Raw genomic sequence first — 16,914 nt, forward strand, 5'->3', positions numbered from 1 at the left:
AATATAGTCTCTATAGGGGACGACCCCCCCAAGCCTGGGCGTCCCGTGCCTGTGGCCTGCTATCCAGCCTGTGTACACACTCCCCTCCACAGTCAACTCTGCTGTTTCTCTTCCAGCTAGCCGGATCGGCCGTTATTGCATTTGGACTATGGTTTCGATTTGGAGGTACCATAAAGGATTTATCATCAGAGGAGAAGTCCCCAGAGTATTTCTATGTGGGTGAGTGACTTCAGTTTCCCTAAAGGTTGGGTCTGAGGGGAGAGGCAAGAGCCATTGTTGGAGTCTCTGGACCTATGCACTTCAGCTTCTGGGGGATGTACCTCTGTGGCCCCTTCCTCCTCTCTCCAGGATAGAAGGCCCCAGGAAAACTGATCTGTTTACTTACAGAAGTGTCATGGAAATGTAACTAAATTCAGCTTAAAGAGGTAGGAAACACCCTCCTCTCTAGAGTGGTTTACCAGTGCATTCAGGGGGCCCCAGTGAGTCAGTATTTTACTTTGTGATCTGGTGTTTTAATGTGGAAACAACTCAGAATGAAAAGATACTTCAAAGTTTTGGGGTGTTACTCTCAAAACTTCGGTTAGTAGAGACTGCTGAAAGAAGGAAGGATCCCATTGTGGGGACAGGAGAGACCTGTCCCTGGAGAAGGGGAGCAGGCAGAGGGTAAGCAGCCACATCGTCTGCCAAGAACTGGGGTGACACACAGATAAAGCTGGGGTTCTCCTCGGGGGCTGTGGTCCCCCAGAATTTTAGTCCTGCTCTGCCCTCCTATGGTGCTTCTAGCTCTGTGTCATCGGTATAATCCAAAGGAGAAAAAGGAAGTTCCACTTTACCCGTCCTCTTCCAGAAGTCTCCTCTTGCCTGTTGACCAGAATCACTAACAGCAAGGGGAGATATGGCTGAGGAAACAAGATGGGAACACCCACCCTCATGCCCACAGCACTGAGAAGGATTCAGGCTCTGCTTGTGAACTGTTTTACTGCTTTTGCTCTGCTAGGTAACTCGTCCGTTCTCAGTCTGCTCAGCTTAAGGGTTTAGGCCCACAAGCAGCTGGCTACACAAGCAGTTTGGTGCCTGGCACTAGCGTTAGGCTGGAAGCAGTAGGAGGTCTGTAGAAACGAAAGAAGCATGTTTTACTGGAGTTAGAAGCCTACAGCCGGGCTGGAGAGATGTCCCAGCGGTTAAGAGCACTGACTGCTCTTCCAGAGGTCCTGAGTTCAAATCCCAGCAACCACATGGTGGCTCACACCAATCTGTAATGGGATCTAATGTCCTCTTCTGGTGTGTCTGAAGACAGCTACAGTGTATACATATATAATAAATAAATAAATCTTTTAAAAAAAGAGAAAAAAAAAGAAGCCTACAGCCTCTGGCTGTCATTTAATTGTAGCAGAGAGGAGACAGAAAGATAAGTCAAGATGGCCGTGGGCTCGATTCTGATGGCGTCATTGGAGTCCCTGCAATGAGTGCTAGCCTAGACTTTCAGTTATGTGGCTCACTAAATTTCCATTATATTTAAATCCACTGGAGTGGGTTTCTATGGTTTGTCACCGTAGAAAGATTCCTGACATTCATGTCACATAAGCATGACATGAAAAGGAACCTGTGTCTCAGATCATGTCTACCCAACTTGGCTTAGCTTAGAGAGCAAATCAAGAATGTTTGAGCAGAGCAGCTCACCCTGCTCTCCACAGGAAACTCTGGGATTGGTAAACACTCGGCCCTGATTTTTGTCGCAGTAGTTAAATGCCAACAGAACACTTTTGCCTGCCTACGTTGGTTCAACATTTTTGAGTTACGAGATCACAAGATATTTTTAGGTTGAATCCAAAAGTGTACCTGTGAAACTTACACCTCAAACTGGAGGCAACCCAGAGGGAGCCTGGATCCCTTGTCTCTCTCCCCCATAGGACCACCCTCCTCCTGCTGGGTGGGAGGCACCTTTGCTCACTGATCTGACCTGGAGAGGGAGATGATGCTTGTTGATTTTGCTTTGGGGCTTTTGGAGGCAGAGTCCCGTGCAGACCAGGCTGGAGTGGAACTTAATAACTGAAGACATCATTGAACCCCCGGTCCTCCTGCCTCCACTTCTAAAGTATTAAGATCTCAGGTGAGGGACACCAAGCCTAAATGTTCTGTGTATTTTTCTCTAGAATATGTTTCAGAGTCATCGGCCCGTACCCATTGCCCTATTGTTCAAGACTGTCCTAAACAGGCTTAGCATGTTCAAGTGATTCTTGAACACAAAGCTACAGCCAGGCGCAATGGTGCCTTCCTGTATCCCCAGCTTCTTGGGAATTGAGGAAGATCACAGGGAAGGGAAGAAGAGAAGGGGAGCTGCTCAGCTTAGAGTGAGGAAACCTCCTGAAAGACACATTGCATAGCTCTGGGTAGGTAGCAGGCAGGCTTTGTGGGACTGCCCCATGTTTGTAAGGATGCTCTCCCTTCTAGCTCTCTCTTCTAGGATCCTGGTTTTCCCTCCATTAATAATAGAGTTTCTCTTTGTTTTAATGCTCTGTGCCCAATGTCCAAGGCAGACAGAGTGGTAGGCATTAGCCAAAGCAGGGAGACACAATTGCAGGGGGAAATGAGGACATGGAGGGAGGTAGCCAGACAGGCTGCTGCCTGCTGCCTCCACTTGGTGTCCCTCTGGGCCAAGGCCAAGGCCTAGTGGCTGACCCAGGGTCTCTGTGTCCTTGGTTGCCTAGGTGAGGAAGGAAGAGGCTGGCAAGAGTGGAGCTGGCAGCGAGAGGACTTGGGTTACTTGGGGTTTCCTACACCTTCTCCGTTCCAGTTTCTTTTAGGGAACTCTTGGAAAAAGCCCCTGCTTCTTCCTAATTCCAACAACCTGCCAATCCGATTTCCTGTACTGGCCCCTCCCTGTGTTTTGGAAGGGTGGCTGCCTCGGGGTCTTCCAGGATCATAGAGTGGGGAGTGGTCTTCTCTGCCTCAGTAAGCTGGAGCACATGAGCTCATGTCTGTGAGTTGAGGATGTGAGCAGGTTTCTCCACTGGGGGTGCCCACACAAACAGGAGCCACTTGGCTCCTCAGAGTCACAGCCTGGCTACATCTGTTTTTCCCTGTTGAATTCAGAGCCCTGGAGCCTGACTTTGATTGTGGCTGGAGGTTGTGTGGAAGGAAAGTGTTCCGTTGCTAAACATTCAGAGGCTGGCTTGCCTTTATAAACATTCTGACTCACTCTGGTAATATTTTTTTTAACTTCATACCTGACACCATGGATAACAGAGACAACTATGTCTGGACAGTTTCTCCAAAGCCGTTCTACAAGAATCAGAATAGATAATTATGCCGGAATTGCAGATCACAACTCTGAAGGAGAGAGCTTACCCATATCCAGTCTCAGCAGTCCAGAGTTCTGGGGCCTAGCCTGTTCTTTTGGAGGAAACACCCAGGAAGCAGTAATTTTAGAACTCTCAGGAACTATTTATATAGGCAGATTTCTAGCTAAGAAATTCATGGTTCTGAGTCTCTACTGAGAATGTAGCATGGGAATTTGGGGTTCACAATTTGGCTAGGTTCCAGTTTACCTGTTATAGCTTTGCAGCTTTTGTTTACCACATCTCTGATTCTTTAGCTGTGGACTGGGAATTTGTGTCAGTGCAGGGCCAGCTCAGCTACTGGTGAGTTACAAACAAATAACTAACTCTCACTACTGGTGGACTGAGGGGATGCTGAGGAAAAGCCATCTGATGAGGGAAGACAGCACGACAGAGGAACAGTTGGGGTGGGCTTAGACCAGCATCACATGGGCCTTCTCAGCAGTGGTTCTTGACATGTGTCAAGTGCAGGATACAGGTATCCCTGGAGAGGGCTGAGGCCCCAGGAAGTGGCACCAATGATGTAGAGTGAGGCACATGGAGCACCTAGAATGCCAACCACTATCTGGTAGCTGCTGCAGCTGTTATTTAGAAAGCGTCTAACCCTATCCCATGAGCTCAAATGCATGTATATGCCTCTACATACATAGATACAGCCAAAACGTAAAATTGGTTCAAGCAACCGCAGATCAAAGATCTTTTTATTAAATGCATCTCTTCTGAACATGTACAGACCTTTACGTGCCATTAGTCCCTAAATAATAAACCTCTAGAACATGTGTTGTGCCAGATATGATAAGTGACCTGGAGGTGATTTAGAGGATGCAGAGACATGCGAGTGAATTATGTGTAAATATGATGTCATTTCGTGAGTGGCTCATGCATCCACTGGTTGGTGTGTGGACTCCTGGGACTAAACCCCATGGCTACTGAGTGAGTGATAGCTGCAATTATATGCTTTTAAGGGAAACTGGAAGGAAAACTTCTGCAGAGACACACACAAAACAAAATTAGATGAAAAACCAATCATTAGCAGGTTGCATAAGACCATCTGCTGCCAAGATCATTGATGGTGGTGAGCTTGCCAATGTACCTACTCCCAGCGAGGATTTCTAGATGTGTTTGTGCCGATGGGCCTTAAACAGGCCAGGCCCTCTTGGTCCTTTGTTAACTGAAACAATGCCTCTAGAATGGTCTGAACTCTGAGGAGGAAAAATGGAGTCGACAGGGAAGTCGGCGTCCCTGGGAAAGCTGCTGCTGGTATCTCGCTGGCATCACAAAGCCCAGCCATTAATGATAAAATGCAATTTCAAAGGGCTTTCCTTTATCAAATCAAGAAAAATAGGGGCTTAGAAAACACAAGAGATTTATTAAGTAGGTCACATGTTTGTCTTGTGTGCTCTTAGGAAGAGAGGACTCTATGGAAGCCATTTTGGAATTAAAATGTAGTTATAAGCTAACTGATCCACCAGCAGCTCTTTTTAAAACCAAACTTTAAAGAAGGTATCCTAGGAAGCCTTAGGGCTTACATCACGTAGACTCTTACAGCCAGGTTTGGCAGGCCCAAGGAACGAGTTGCAGGAAACTCCTGTGTTTCTCTCCAGCCCCAAAGAGAGTCTCATTTCCAACCAGGAGGGCAGTTGCCTCCTTTCACACAGAGGCTTGCTATGGAGCAGAAGCTGCTGAGACGCTTAGGCATTTTTGTCCATACTGGGGTGCTGCATGCTGTTCGAGTGAGTACATGTCCTGGTTATTGCCAGAGAGACCTAGTGAACTGTACCCACTGCGGAGGACCTCTCATCTAAGTTCTCCAGCCCCTGTACACTGGCAAGCTGCCTTTTCATGACATCGCTTTCCTATCTCAGACATCCTCCAGATATGAGGGCACATCCCACCTGGCTGACATTGAGAGCACAGCCTGATACATGTTCTTCATTGCATTGGGATCTCAGAATATGTGTCTAAGCACAGACGCTTGGAGGGATGAGGCAGTCAGTCCAGGACTTTGAACTTATTTCACTGAGCACTGGAGAAATATATACTGACTGAAGGTTCTCACTTGTGCACTTGTAAGGAGGGCTAAGACAAGATTTGTAGACCTGAAATCTTCAGAAAACTGTGGGAACTACAGAGGTCCAATTCACACTAGAACAGAGCACGGTCCCCAGCTGCCTGGACTGTAGTGTACAATAGAGGAGGATTTAGGGAGCTGGACCATAGACTGTGACCCCAACTCTATCTTCACACTGGATCAAACAGCAGTTGTAGTAGTAGGGACAGGAAGCAATGACATTGTAAGCAAGAAGTCAGTACATTAAGATGGCTCTCCCTTGAGGCATTATGGAAAAGTGCTGATAGGATGTTGTTGCTGCTGGCTGCTGCCATCACCACCACTGCCCCTTAGTCAACTATCTCAGTAAGGAGTGCAGGATGAGAATCAGGACTCTTGCCTCTGACCTCTTGGGAAATCATAGGGATGTCCTCTCTACCCAACCAAGCTGCTTTGAGGAACAAAGAGACGATAGAAAGGAAAGAGCTTTGAAAAGTGTTCAGGCGATGGAGCCAATACTGTTGTTTTTAAATGATACCAGTTCTCTTGTAGCCACATCCATTCCCCATGGAATGATCCTCTTAGTGAAAGGGGATCCAGAGGGATTGATAGAGCTAAAGCAGAGGGAGCGTGAGCTCCCTCCAGACTGCACAGCCAACCGTTCCCCACTTAGGAACCAACAGGTACCCTGAGGACCTTTTGATCTGGGCTGGGCTGGATGGTACAGGAAGCAGTGTCACTAGCTTGCAGCCCCATCTAGGTCTGTTAACAGATAGGCCTGCCCACAAACCAGTTGTGAGCAACCCAGAGGAACCCCCAGGAAGTGCCTGAATGCCAGAGTCAGGGGTTCCCCACAGGGGTGGGGCCCAAGCTCCCCACCACCACTTCCGGGCGAATAAAAATGGTTTCTAAGTGACTCATCTGACTAAAATGCAAAAGGAAAAGACAGAGACTTTACTCCATGAGTCAAGCACGAGGCCCGGCCCTAGCATTGTGCTATTCCTTACCTCAGGATAGGAGAAGGAAATCAGGAGGGCCAGGCCCAAGTCTCCCAGAACCAGCACATTGCAGTCCTTGTTTTCTATGAGGTGGAAATCTCCAACCAACTGAAGTAAGACTTTTGCTGTTGCTTGGGAGGCCAGATGGCCTCTTGGGGAGTGGCAACTTGTGACCTTGGGGTGGTTTTGTTCCTCTGTCTAAGAAAAAAGGTAATGGTGCAGCTCAGTACTTCACAACCATCATGAGAGCTGCTCCAGTAAACCTGCACTAGGGGACTGCAACGGGGCCTGCCAAGAACAGCCCGTCACACACAACAATTGTAGTAACATTCTCAGAAGGATCATTAACTCTTCTTTCAAACATGGTGCTGCTAATAATGTTGTGAGTGTCTATTACCTTACTGTTTACCCTCATGAGTGGTTTATTTTGGTTTTTGTTTTGTAACACGCCCTCCTGTGTGTTCAATATCTGTGGCACTGTCCTGGAAAGAAAAAAAATTCACACAAAACTGATGATAGCAGGTCCTAAGCTCTGTCCTTAGCCACATCCCAGCTCTGTCCCCTCCCCTCCCATTACCCAGCAGCTACTCTTGCTTCCCACACCCTTGGCTTCAAGTCCTTCAGTGGTGGAGACAGCCACTAAGTTCAGAGGACAAGGGATTCTGGGGCTCAAGGAAAGGCTTGGAGTTACATCCCAACTGTGAGGCCAGCTTCTGACTACCCCGGACACAGTATCATTGGCCTTATGGGGGTTGTAGTGCTTCCTCTCCACAAAGGTACGCAGTCCAGGGTGAAGCGTTTGGACCTCAGGAGGCATGTGGTGGCTATTCACTGCAACAGCTCTGAGCAGCAGTAGAGGCAGCCTCTTCCCCTTGCTGACTGGGTGTTCTCAGACAGGTTGCCTGGCTTCCTTCAGGTTCAGTCTCCAGGTATGTCGCCTGTTATGGTAGTAGATAGGATTACTTTGCTGAGTGAGCCAGTATGTATGGAGTATAGACAATAAGCACCACCAGTACAGGGGCAGCAGAATGTTCTACAGAGACGAAAGCCAGAGTACTGCTGGTGTGGGACAGGGCTCTTGTCTCCTGCACTGGGCTTGGTTGGCCTGTCTTTGGTCAGATTCTAAATGGCCTCCCCGGCTTTTGATCCACAGGGCTGTATGTGCTGGTTGGAGCTGGAGCCCTAATGATGGCTGTGGGTTTCTTTGGGTGCTGTGGAGCCATGCGTGAGTCACAGTGTGTGCTCGGATCTGTAAGTGGGGTTTATGGGGTGGGCATGGGGTGGATTGGCAGACTTCTCTGGGAGGAGTCAGGAAACCTGGTTTGAAATGCTAGCTTCTCTAGGACATAAAGTCTTGGCACTGGATCCTCTCTGATGTCTGTTTCCTCCATCTCCTGCATGGGAATAATACTGTTCCTGCCTCATATGGAAAATGTGAAAACAATGAGGTCATCAGAGGAAAGGCGTGTGGGGAAGAGGGCATCAGAATTGATTGTTTCTTAAGAAATGATACTTCACTGTGGATGAGGCATCTTGAAGATCCTCACAGCCAGGAAAGAATTGTTATCTGCAAGGAAAGCATTTCTGGTTAAGATCAATAACTTAGCAAACATCCCTCTGGTGTCTTACTTTAATCCCCAGTTTCTGTTTGAAAACACAACAAAAGCATCCTCTGTTACCTGCTACCCAGCCGATGTTCTGAACCAAACCCTCAAGGGGATGAGGAGCATCAGAGAGATAGCTTTGGACATCTCACAGAGAGCCTGGAGCAGGGTGTTCTGACGCCCCTCATTCCCATCCCCATTAGTCTTTGGGTTTTGTGTGCCTACCTGATGTGTTTCCTCTCCCAGGCTTTCTTTCTATAAATAAAGCTGAAAAGCTGTTTTGTTTATCACAGAGGTGAGTTTGGTTAGCAAACCTAAGACCTGGCAGAACATGTATCCATAAGGACACACACACTCACATGCACTCATACACATACAAACACACATTCATATACACACTCACACACACTCATACACACACTTACACACACTTACACACACAAATACACACTCATACACACTCACACACTCATATACACACTCATACACACTCACACACTCATATACACACTCATACATACTCACACACAAACACACACTCATAAACACACACTTGCACATACACAAACACACACTCATACACACTCACATACTCATACACACACACAAACATAAATTCATACACACTCTCATACACTCATACACACACATGCAAACACACACTCATATACACACTCATACACACACAAACACACACTCATAAACACACACTTGCACACACACAAACACACACTCATACACATGTACACACACACACACACACACACACACTTCTACTCTTCTCTACCTCTCTTCAGAGAAACCTTCCAGATCACAATACTCACATCTCACTCTTCCCCATGCCCAAACCTCGTTGGCAACCATATTTCCTCTCTGTAGAACTTATGTGGTCAAGTATTGACTGAGTATGCTGCTGCCAGAACTGTGCTATGATAGGGTCTCTATGTGACTATCTAATATTCCTTTATTTGAATCCCCTTTGCCCAATATAAGCTTTATGGTTTTGCAGAGGTCAGGACCTTGTCTACCACTGTGTAAGTAGCACAAAGGACAGAGCCTGGCACAGGACACATGCTCAATAAACAATTGTTCAGTGAAGGAGCAGACAAACCCCACCAAAGTGCTGGGCAGTTGCATCAAGGAGACAAAGAGGAAAAAGGCTTGACTGTTAGCAAATGCATAGCCTTATCCAAGGCCTTACCAGTAGCAGTTCTCATGGGGAGACTGAAGCAGGGTGTTCTAACACCCCTCATTTCCCATCCCCATCAGTCTTTGGGTTTTGTGTGCCTACCTGATGCTTCTCATCTATGGCTGTGTGAAATGTGTGTCTCTTCTCCCAGACATTCTCACTTTCTCTAAATAACACTGAAAGGCTGTTTTGTGTATCCCAGAGCTGAGTTTGTTTTATCACAGAACTGAGAATGCAACCAGGCTAAATAAATTGAAAAGGTATTAAGTTAATGATGTTAGTATTTTCTCTCTACAGTTTTTTACCTGTCTGCTGGTGATATTCGCTGCTGAAGTAACCACTGGAGTGTTTGCATTTATAGGCAAGGATGTAGTAAGTAAAACCTGGAAGTTTTGCGGCTGTTAAGGCAGTTGTTATTAAGAAACAAAATAGTTCCCCAAATTGTGTAAGTAGAACCTTGAAGCTAGCAGTGTCCAGAGCTCATCGTGTGTATGAGTAGTAATATATGGTTTCTAGTTCACACATAAACTGGTCTTTGTTTGCTTGTTTGCTTGTTTATGATTTCTGGTTTAAGAGTGCTCCTAATTAAAAATGAGGCAGACATTAGGTTACAGACAAAAGAGTGGGGCAAGGAAGAGGAAGAAAGAACACACCTTCTCATCCTTGGCCTAAACAGGGCCTGCCCTGTTATGAAAAGCCAAATCCTGGCCTGCTGCATGCAAGTCGCAATACTCAGTGCCCAGAAGAGGTCATGAGGAGAGCTCACAGGGCACGTGGGCTTTTAGAAGGATAAGAAGACCTGGGAGGGCAGTCTTAAGAGTGCTGTATTTCCAGTGAACTTGTGTGCTGTCCATACTGGGTGTACGAGCTGAGGTGTAAAACTGATAAACATGAAAGATGAGTGACTGCACCCTGTGGAACATTCTTTACACAGCCCCTGTACCAGAGGTTACAAGACTCAGACTAGCTCCACATAGAGCTCAAGCCCATGGATTTAGGGGTCATATGTCTTGGCACTAGAGAAAGCGCCCACTAAGCTGTGTGATATCTGAACGCAGAACATCTTGACAGTGGACACCTGCCTGTGGGTTGGCAGGAAACCCTGCGGTCATAGAGTCCACCTCAAGTGGCTTACCAGGATCTCCTACATGGGCCTAGTTGACAGTGAAGCCTGTCAGGTTTACAAATCCCCACACCAAGAGGTGGCTCTAATGTAATAAAACATTCTTGGTCAGTTTATCCTTCCTTTTTCAAAAGCATCTCAGGACCTCTAGAATCTGCTTTGCTCTGTATGTTCAGAAGTCTCTTAAAACACAGAGGAGTGTGCAGCAAATCAGTGTCGCCAAAGGACACAGAAGAGGGGGTTTTCTTGGTAAAACAAAAATGTCTGCAACTCCCCATTCACGATGACCTTGTATGTTTTCAGGCTATACGACACGTACAGAGCATGTATGAGGAGGCCTACAGCGATTACGTTAGGGACAGGGGAAGGGGAAATGGAACTCTCATTACCTTCCACTCAGCAGTGAGTAACTTCTTCTTTCACATCACATCTCCTACTAGCCATGCACGAGCCAGGCTCTCTAGTCACCTAAATTAAAAATAAACATGAATAAAATAAATGGGAGCAGCTGCCTTTTATCTTAACTCTGATAAGAGCCATAGTTTGTGCTTTGTGTAGAACTTTGACCAGAAAGAGACCTACCACAGATTCACAAGAAATCGGGGCATGTGCCCAAAAGAGACCAACAAGTATGAGCAAGACACTGAGAAAGCCACCCAAATGTGTGACATTGTGGTGTGACGGAAGCAAAGCATGGGGACTGTCTCAGTTAGGGTTCCATTGCTGTGAACAGACACCATGACCAAGTCAACTCTTATAAGGAACAACATTTAATTGGGGCTGGCTTACAGATTCTGAGGTTCAGTCCATTATCATCATGGCAGGAGGCATGCAGCATCCAGGCAGGCATGGTGCTGAAGGAGCTGTGAGTTCTACCTCTTGTTCCGAAGGCAAACAGAAGACTGACTTCCAGGCAGACAGGAGCAGGGTCTCAAAGCCCACCCCCACAGTGACACATTTCCTCCAACAAGGCCATACCTCATAATAGTGTCACTCACTGGGCTAAGCATATTCAAACCACCACAGTGATCTTGAAGCCAGGAACCCTCAGTCCAGCATGTCTCTTAGCAGCTTTGTGATGGTGGTGAGTGAGTCAGACGTCTCTGATATCTTTCAGCTCACTCCTCATCTATAAAGTGAGTATCATTTGGAAACAACTATATTCTCTTTTAGAATATTCCATGGGAATGTGCTAGAGTGTTGTGCTTAGAGCTACATAGAGTCAAGAGAGGCTTGTAGAGGAAATGAGCCACACCAAGGTTATTCTGTTTCCTTAAGCACTGCATTTTGGAGAAGTAACTATGGACTTCTGGGCCACGTGTTCCCAGGTACCTGGCTCTATATGACAAGAGTGCCTTAGAAGGTTCCCCAGAGATGTCCAACAGTACAGTCCCTTTGTCTTCAGCAGCCAGCCCTGAGGCAGGGTGCCTATTTGCCAGCCAGCAGTCATGCCTGTTCTTCAGGCCTTGGGCTTCCCAATGGCTCCCTCTCCTCTCCTCAGATAGTCCCTGACTAATGAGCCCATTCCAAACTCATAAAGCTTTTGCTCCTCAGCAGGTTTTGGGACTTGAGGTCTAATGGAGCTAGCATCTAAGGTCCTGCTTCTGCCTCTGCCTCCCAGCTCTTTATGGAGGACACCATCAGTTAGCTCTTTGCCCTACCCTGCCTCAAGTCACTTCATATGATAAAACGTTTGCAGCTTTGGAGAAATCGTGTTTCTGGGTTGCTAGCACAATCTTCCAGTTCTTCCTTCGGTCTCCAGAAATAGCAATTTGGGCCTCAGAGGTGCTTTGTGGCCTTGGCACTGCCAGCTGGCAATGACACAGAGCCCTGGGGCCAGCACTCCTGCCTCCTGTGTCCTAAAGCCTCTTCTTGCTCTCTAGTTTCAGTGCTGTGGAAAAGAAAGCTCTGAACAAGTCCAGCCCACGTGTCCAAAGGAGCTTCCAGGCCACAAGGTAAGCTGGGTGTTCCAGGGTCTCTTCAGCAGCCCCCTACTATAAGGAGGTTTTGGTGTCAGAGGCAGGGAGACTTGGGCCTTCTTTCCCAGGATTCTAGGACACTGCCTCCCAGCAGACCTGAGCCTGACTCATGCCCTATGACATAGACAACTCTGAGTCAGGTTCCTCATGCTCTGGCAATGGTGGGAGGCTTGCTCATCAGTGACTATGCCATGTGCTTAAGGTATATTCACCTGGTTCATCAGGACAACAGTTCTGTGATGCCCCCATCTTTCTGGGACAGTCACAGCGCTGATAAATTTAACTCTGTCAGGTGTTCTATCAGTGAAAGAGACAAGACGCCCTTCCCTCAGGGACTTCATAGGTTAGCCCAAGGCTGTAGCGATATGCAAAAGTCTGTCCAGGGAAACACAGAGACACAGCAGAATTAGGAAAGCTTTGTGTGGAAGGACATGAGTCTTGGCAAGGGGAAGCCAAGAGGGCAGCTGGGAGAGGGTCATGCTGCAGGAGAACAGGGGCCATTGACAACTAACATTTCTGGGAGAGGCAGGCTGGACTTTCACCTGAAAGTTTGAGGAAGCCATCACTCTCTGCAGACTGAGAAGCAGAATGGCGTTTGCCTTGAAAAAGTCCTCTTCCATGCTGAGGTATAGCTAAGGGCCTTAGATACTTCCGTGAAACCAAAGTCTGGCCTTTTGTGCTGTTAGCTTAGGGCACCATGGAAGGGATTGGATTTCTGTCTCATCGAGTTTGCTGTGGTGGTGATGAGAAGGTTGACAGACGCTGAATACCCTGAGGTTGAGGTGACCCCTTTGAAAAGACTTCGCTGCTCCTTGCCACCCAAGTGAGGTTAGCTGAGAAAGCTGGACAGAACAGAGAGGAGAAGGCAGCGTGCTCACATGATGACCACATGGATATCAGAGGCAATGAGAAGCCACCACTGGGTTCTGGCTTATCCACCTGTACAGAAGACACTGTCGTTCACTGAATTAGTGACTGGAGGAGAGATGACCAATTATAGAGAAAAGAACTATGCATGGGCTTTTAAAGTGTTTTAAAAAATCTATTTTAATTATGCATATATGGGGAAGGAAGATGTAGATATGGATGTAGTTACCCAAGGAAGCCAGAGAAATCACGTTCCCCTGGAACTGGAACCACAGGCAGCTGTGCTCTGTGCTCCACCTGACAAGGGTACTGAGAACCAGACTCGGGTCTCCTACTCTTAACCGTGGGCCTTTCTCTAGCTCCTAATTCAGTGTTTTTAACATTGTGGTTTGGAAAACTGGTGTGCGGCTTAAGAGAGACGTTAAGAGTATCGATGACTTACGAAATCGTAGAGTTGTAGATTTGGATTTGACTCATGAAGAAAAGGGAAATGTGAATAAAATTCTAAGAAACAACACCATCTAAGACTGGGCAAAAGAGGGAGCGGCCAAATAGGGACACTAGGAGGAGGAGTCAGACAGGAGGGTGGTGCTGCAGGAGACTGGCTCAGTGTTTACTGACTCTGCCTGTCAGGCACTGTGGATACAAAAAACGAATGCAACAAGGTCCCTCCCAACAAGGAACCTACTGTCTAGTAGGAGATAGAAACACTGGCTTTGACGCAGTGCGCAGTGGGGGATGGACACAGTTTTGTGGGGCTCCGAGAGCCCAGGGAAGGCATGGAGGGGACACCAGCCAAAGGGGGACCGGGTAAAGACTGAGTGTGGTGCAGATGACAACCCGACTGCATCTTCCACCCTGAGCTGTAATTATGGAGTGTCAGCCAAGTACAAGAGAAATGAGTTCACAAAAGATGATATGCAGATGACTATTAAACACAAAAAAGCATGGGCCATCAGAAGCAATCTTAAATTAATAGCAGCTTTAAATGACAAGACCCCATTGTTTAACATGTGAGATTGGCCTCTTACTAATAACACAATATGGGTGAGAATGATGTGAAATGGATATTTTATTAAAATTGGTACAATGGTCCTAGAGATTATTAGTACAGTGTCTAAAATGAGCTCAGGCTCTTTCATTAGAAACTCCATTTCTCAGGATTTATTCTAAAGAAAGGGATTTTTTAACACGTGCAGGAGCTGGTGGTAAACTGTTTACCACACAAGCATGAGGAGCTGGGTTTAATCCTTGGTACCACATAGAAATCTGGGTGTGATGGAAACTGCCTGTAACTCCAGTGCTGGGAAGGCAGAGGCAAATGACCACTGGGGCTCGCTGGTCAACCTATCCTAATTGGTGAACCCCAAGTTCCATGAGAGAAGCAGTGTCAAAAGATAAGATTGACAGCTCCTGTGGCACACACACACACACACACACACACACACACACACACACACACACGAAAAATATGGGGGGAAATGCAGATAGAAATGTTTATGCAGTGGTATTTATTACAAGATATATGCATTAATAACCAAATACTGATTTCTTAACATACAATAGTAGGATGTCATTTAAATTATGATCCTTTCATAGGATACGTCTTCTGGCTACTAGGAAATCACATTTTCAAAAATATTTAATGTAAGAAGACATTTTAGTGCCTTCTGTTACGCATAAGAGCACATAGATCAATATAAATGTGAGTGTGTGGGTCTCTGTATGCACAAGACCCATCAACAGTATTCGTTATGATCTTAGCAGAGGACAGATGTTCCTTATTTTCATGTTATTAATGTCTATTTTCCAAATCTCAGTGACTCTGTACTCCCTTGTGAATAAGGAAAGCCAGGACATGTTTTGTAATTTGTTTTTCACAAAAGAAGCGCTCTGTGAGTGGAAAGAGGCTGTTGGCAGAACTGGGGGCAGGGCAGCAATGGAGACAGGCTGCTGTGCCTGCTTTAGGTTGGAAACACTGAGCCTGGTGTCACTTGGAAACGTCAATGGAGATAAAGAGCCTGAGTGCAGGAAGGGAAGAGTGTGGCTGGCAGACTTCCTGAGAGAGTGAGACCCAGAGCCAGAGAAGGAGCTAACACAGAGAAGGACGCTTGCTGCTTTGGCTCTGAGGAAAGGAAGAGAAGCTGGAAAGGGATCCTTGCACCTTTTCACACTCACTGCCTTAGGCGGAGCCTGGCATAGAGTCCCAGTCCAGTGAGGAGAGACAGGCTGGAAGGCTGCAGATGGACGGTGGCTTTCTTTGGCCAGAAGCTGCTGTCTCCAGCGTGCTCCAGGCATTCACCAGAATGCACTGGGGGTCTGCGTCCTCACCACCAGGCTTCCCCAGAGCAGAGGAAGCAATCTTACTGCTCCACACCCACCAATGTGCTCCAGAGGCTGAAACGAGGTCTGCAGAATCACTAAATAAAGAGGAGACATGAGTGGTTACCATTTCCTAACATGTGTGGATATCAGAGGATGCTAAAGATCTATGTGCCCTGAGGATGTACCTGGGCTGAGAGTAGACCTCTGTGTCGGAAGTCACCAAGCAGAAGTGTTTGGCACTGAGAAACTAGTAATGGTTACAGATGGTCCCCTCTGCCCCCTGCCCAGTTTACCCCCACCCCCATCCATAAATGTTCTTCCAACCCGTGCTTTACAGATCTCCTAGGGGTCAAAGGTTGGAACCCATAGCCCAGCTGACACTGGAGAGAATGCACTTCTGACTCCCAAGATCTGGCTTTCCTAAGGATTGGCTTTCCATAACTTAATTTGTCTCCATGCAGATTTTTTTAGTCTCTTAATAAGTTACACATACCTTGCATAGTCAAATACATCAAGTGTATAAACTTTCTTTTAAATTGTAAATGACAAAGAGGAGGTTATAATTTAGAGAATATCGTATCTTTCTTTGCTGAAAGTAAGGAGAGGCTTAAGTTTTGGAATGCAAGGGGGTGGGTGGAGAGGCAGCTTTGCAGCACCATATTTCAGAGCTCTGAAGCAGACCTTTGGCCTGAATAGAAAAGCTTACCCAAAAGGAGAGAATTACATTTGCCCAACACTATGTTTCTGCTCTACAGTTGTCAGGTTGATGTCACCCTCGAGGGATGGTTTGCATATGAGCAGAAGCCCACAGGGATTAATGTACAGACCCAGATAGCCAAGGGATCCACTGGGCCACAGGATGAGTCGCACAATCAGTTTTCACTGATGACTTTTTTTTTTCAAAACAGAATTGCATCGACAAAATTGAAACCATAATCAGTGTTAAGCTCCAGCTCATTGGAATTGTTGGTATTGGGATTGCGGGTCTCACGGTAAGAAAGTTCTAGAATGTAATCTTTTTTACCTTCTAAGAAGCATTAAACCCTTACATAGTATTTCTCTTCAAATTGGAGATGACAGTATCTTAAATGGCAGTTCTCATAATGGGTAAAGACTTTTGTCCGCAGTACATCTCCAAAGAGCAAAGTTAATTATATACATCGGTAGTAACTGTGTAAAATATTCACAGATTCCAGCATCCACTCAGTCATGACCTTGACTTTGTCATTGCAATAACCTCCCATTTAAGCCTGCCGCCCTAACCTTGGTAAGTGATCTCAGGTCGCAGTAACATGCGAGCAGGTCTCTTCGTCTAGGCGCTGACAGGAAGCGTAAGGCAAGCATCACAAACTGGATTCACCTCCTGCTTTCTTTACTTTCTCTTAAGCCCTGGGATTGAAGGAGGGTTTCTTAATTTCTCTAAGCTTCGTAGAATATAAAT

At 46.6% G+C, this 16,914-nt stretch overlaps 1 protein-coding gene and 1 long non-coding RNA gene across 4 annotated transcripts in view; one reads left to right on the forward strand and one right to left on the reverse strand.

The window, feature by feature from the left end:
- The window catches only part of Tspan2 (tetraspanin 2), a 57,285-nt gene that overhangs the window by 15,068 nt on the left and 25,303 nt on the right, over positions 1-16,914 (forward strand). For all 3 annotated transcript variants that reach the window (XR_015668516.1, XR_015668514.1, NM_022589.2), the window contains 6 exon segments: positions 117-219; positions 7,540-7,637; positions 9,477-9,551; positions 10,606-10,704; positions 12,186-12,257; positions 16,382-16,465. Coding sequence is in view for 1 of the 3 variants with exons in the window: in NM_022589.2 (NP_072111.1) it covers positions 117-219; positions 7,540-7,637; positions 9,477-9,551; positions 10,606-10,704; positions 12,186-12,257; positions 16,382-16,465 (531 nt within the window). In the remaining 2 variants the exon portion in view is untranslated.
- On the reverse strand, positions 10,608-11,206 carry LOC147996463 (uncharacterized). Its single transcript, XR_015676667.1, has 2 exons — positions 11,092-11,206; positions 10,608-10,770 (listed from the first exon to the last, which is right to left on the reverse strand). It is a non-coding gene; the product is annotated as an uncharacterized LOC147996463 (long non-coding RNA).

This window comes from Rattus norvegicus, chromosome 2 (genome assembly GCF_021556685.1).
Source record: "Rattus norvegicus strain SHRSP/BbbUtx chromosome 2, alternate assembly SHRSP_T2T, whole genome shotgun sequence".
Classification (NCBI taxonomy): Eukaryota; Metazoa; Chordata; class Mammalia; order Rodentia; family Muridae; genus Rattus; species Rattus norvegicus.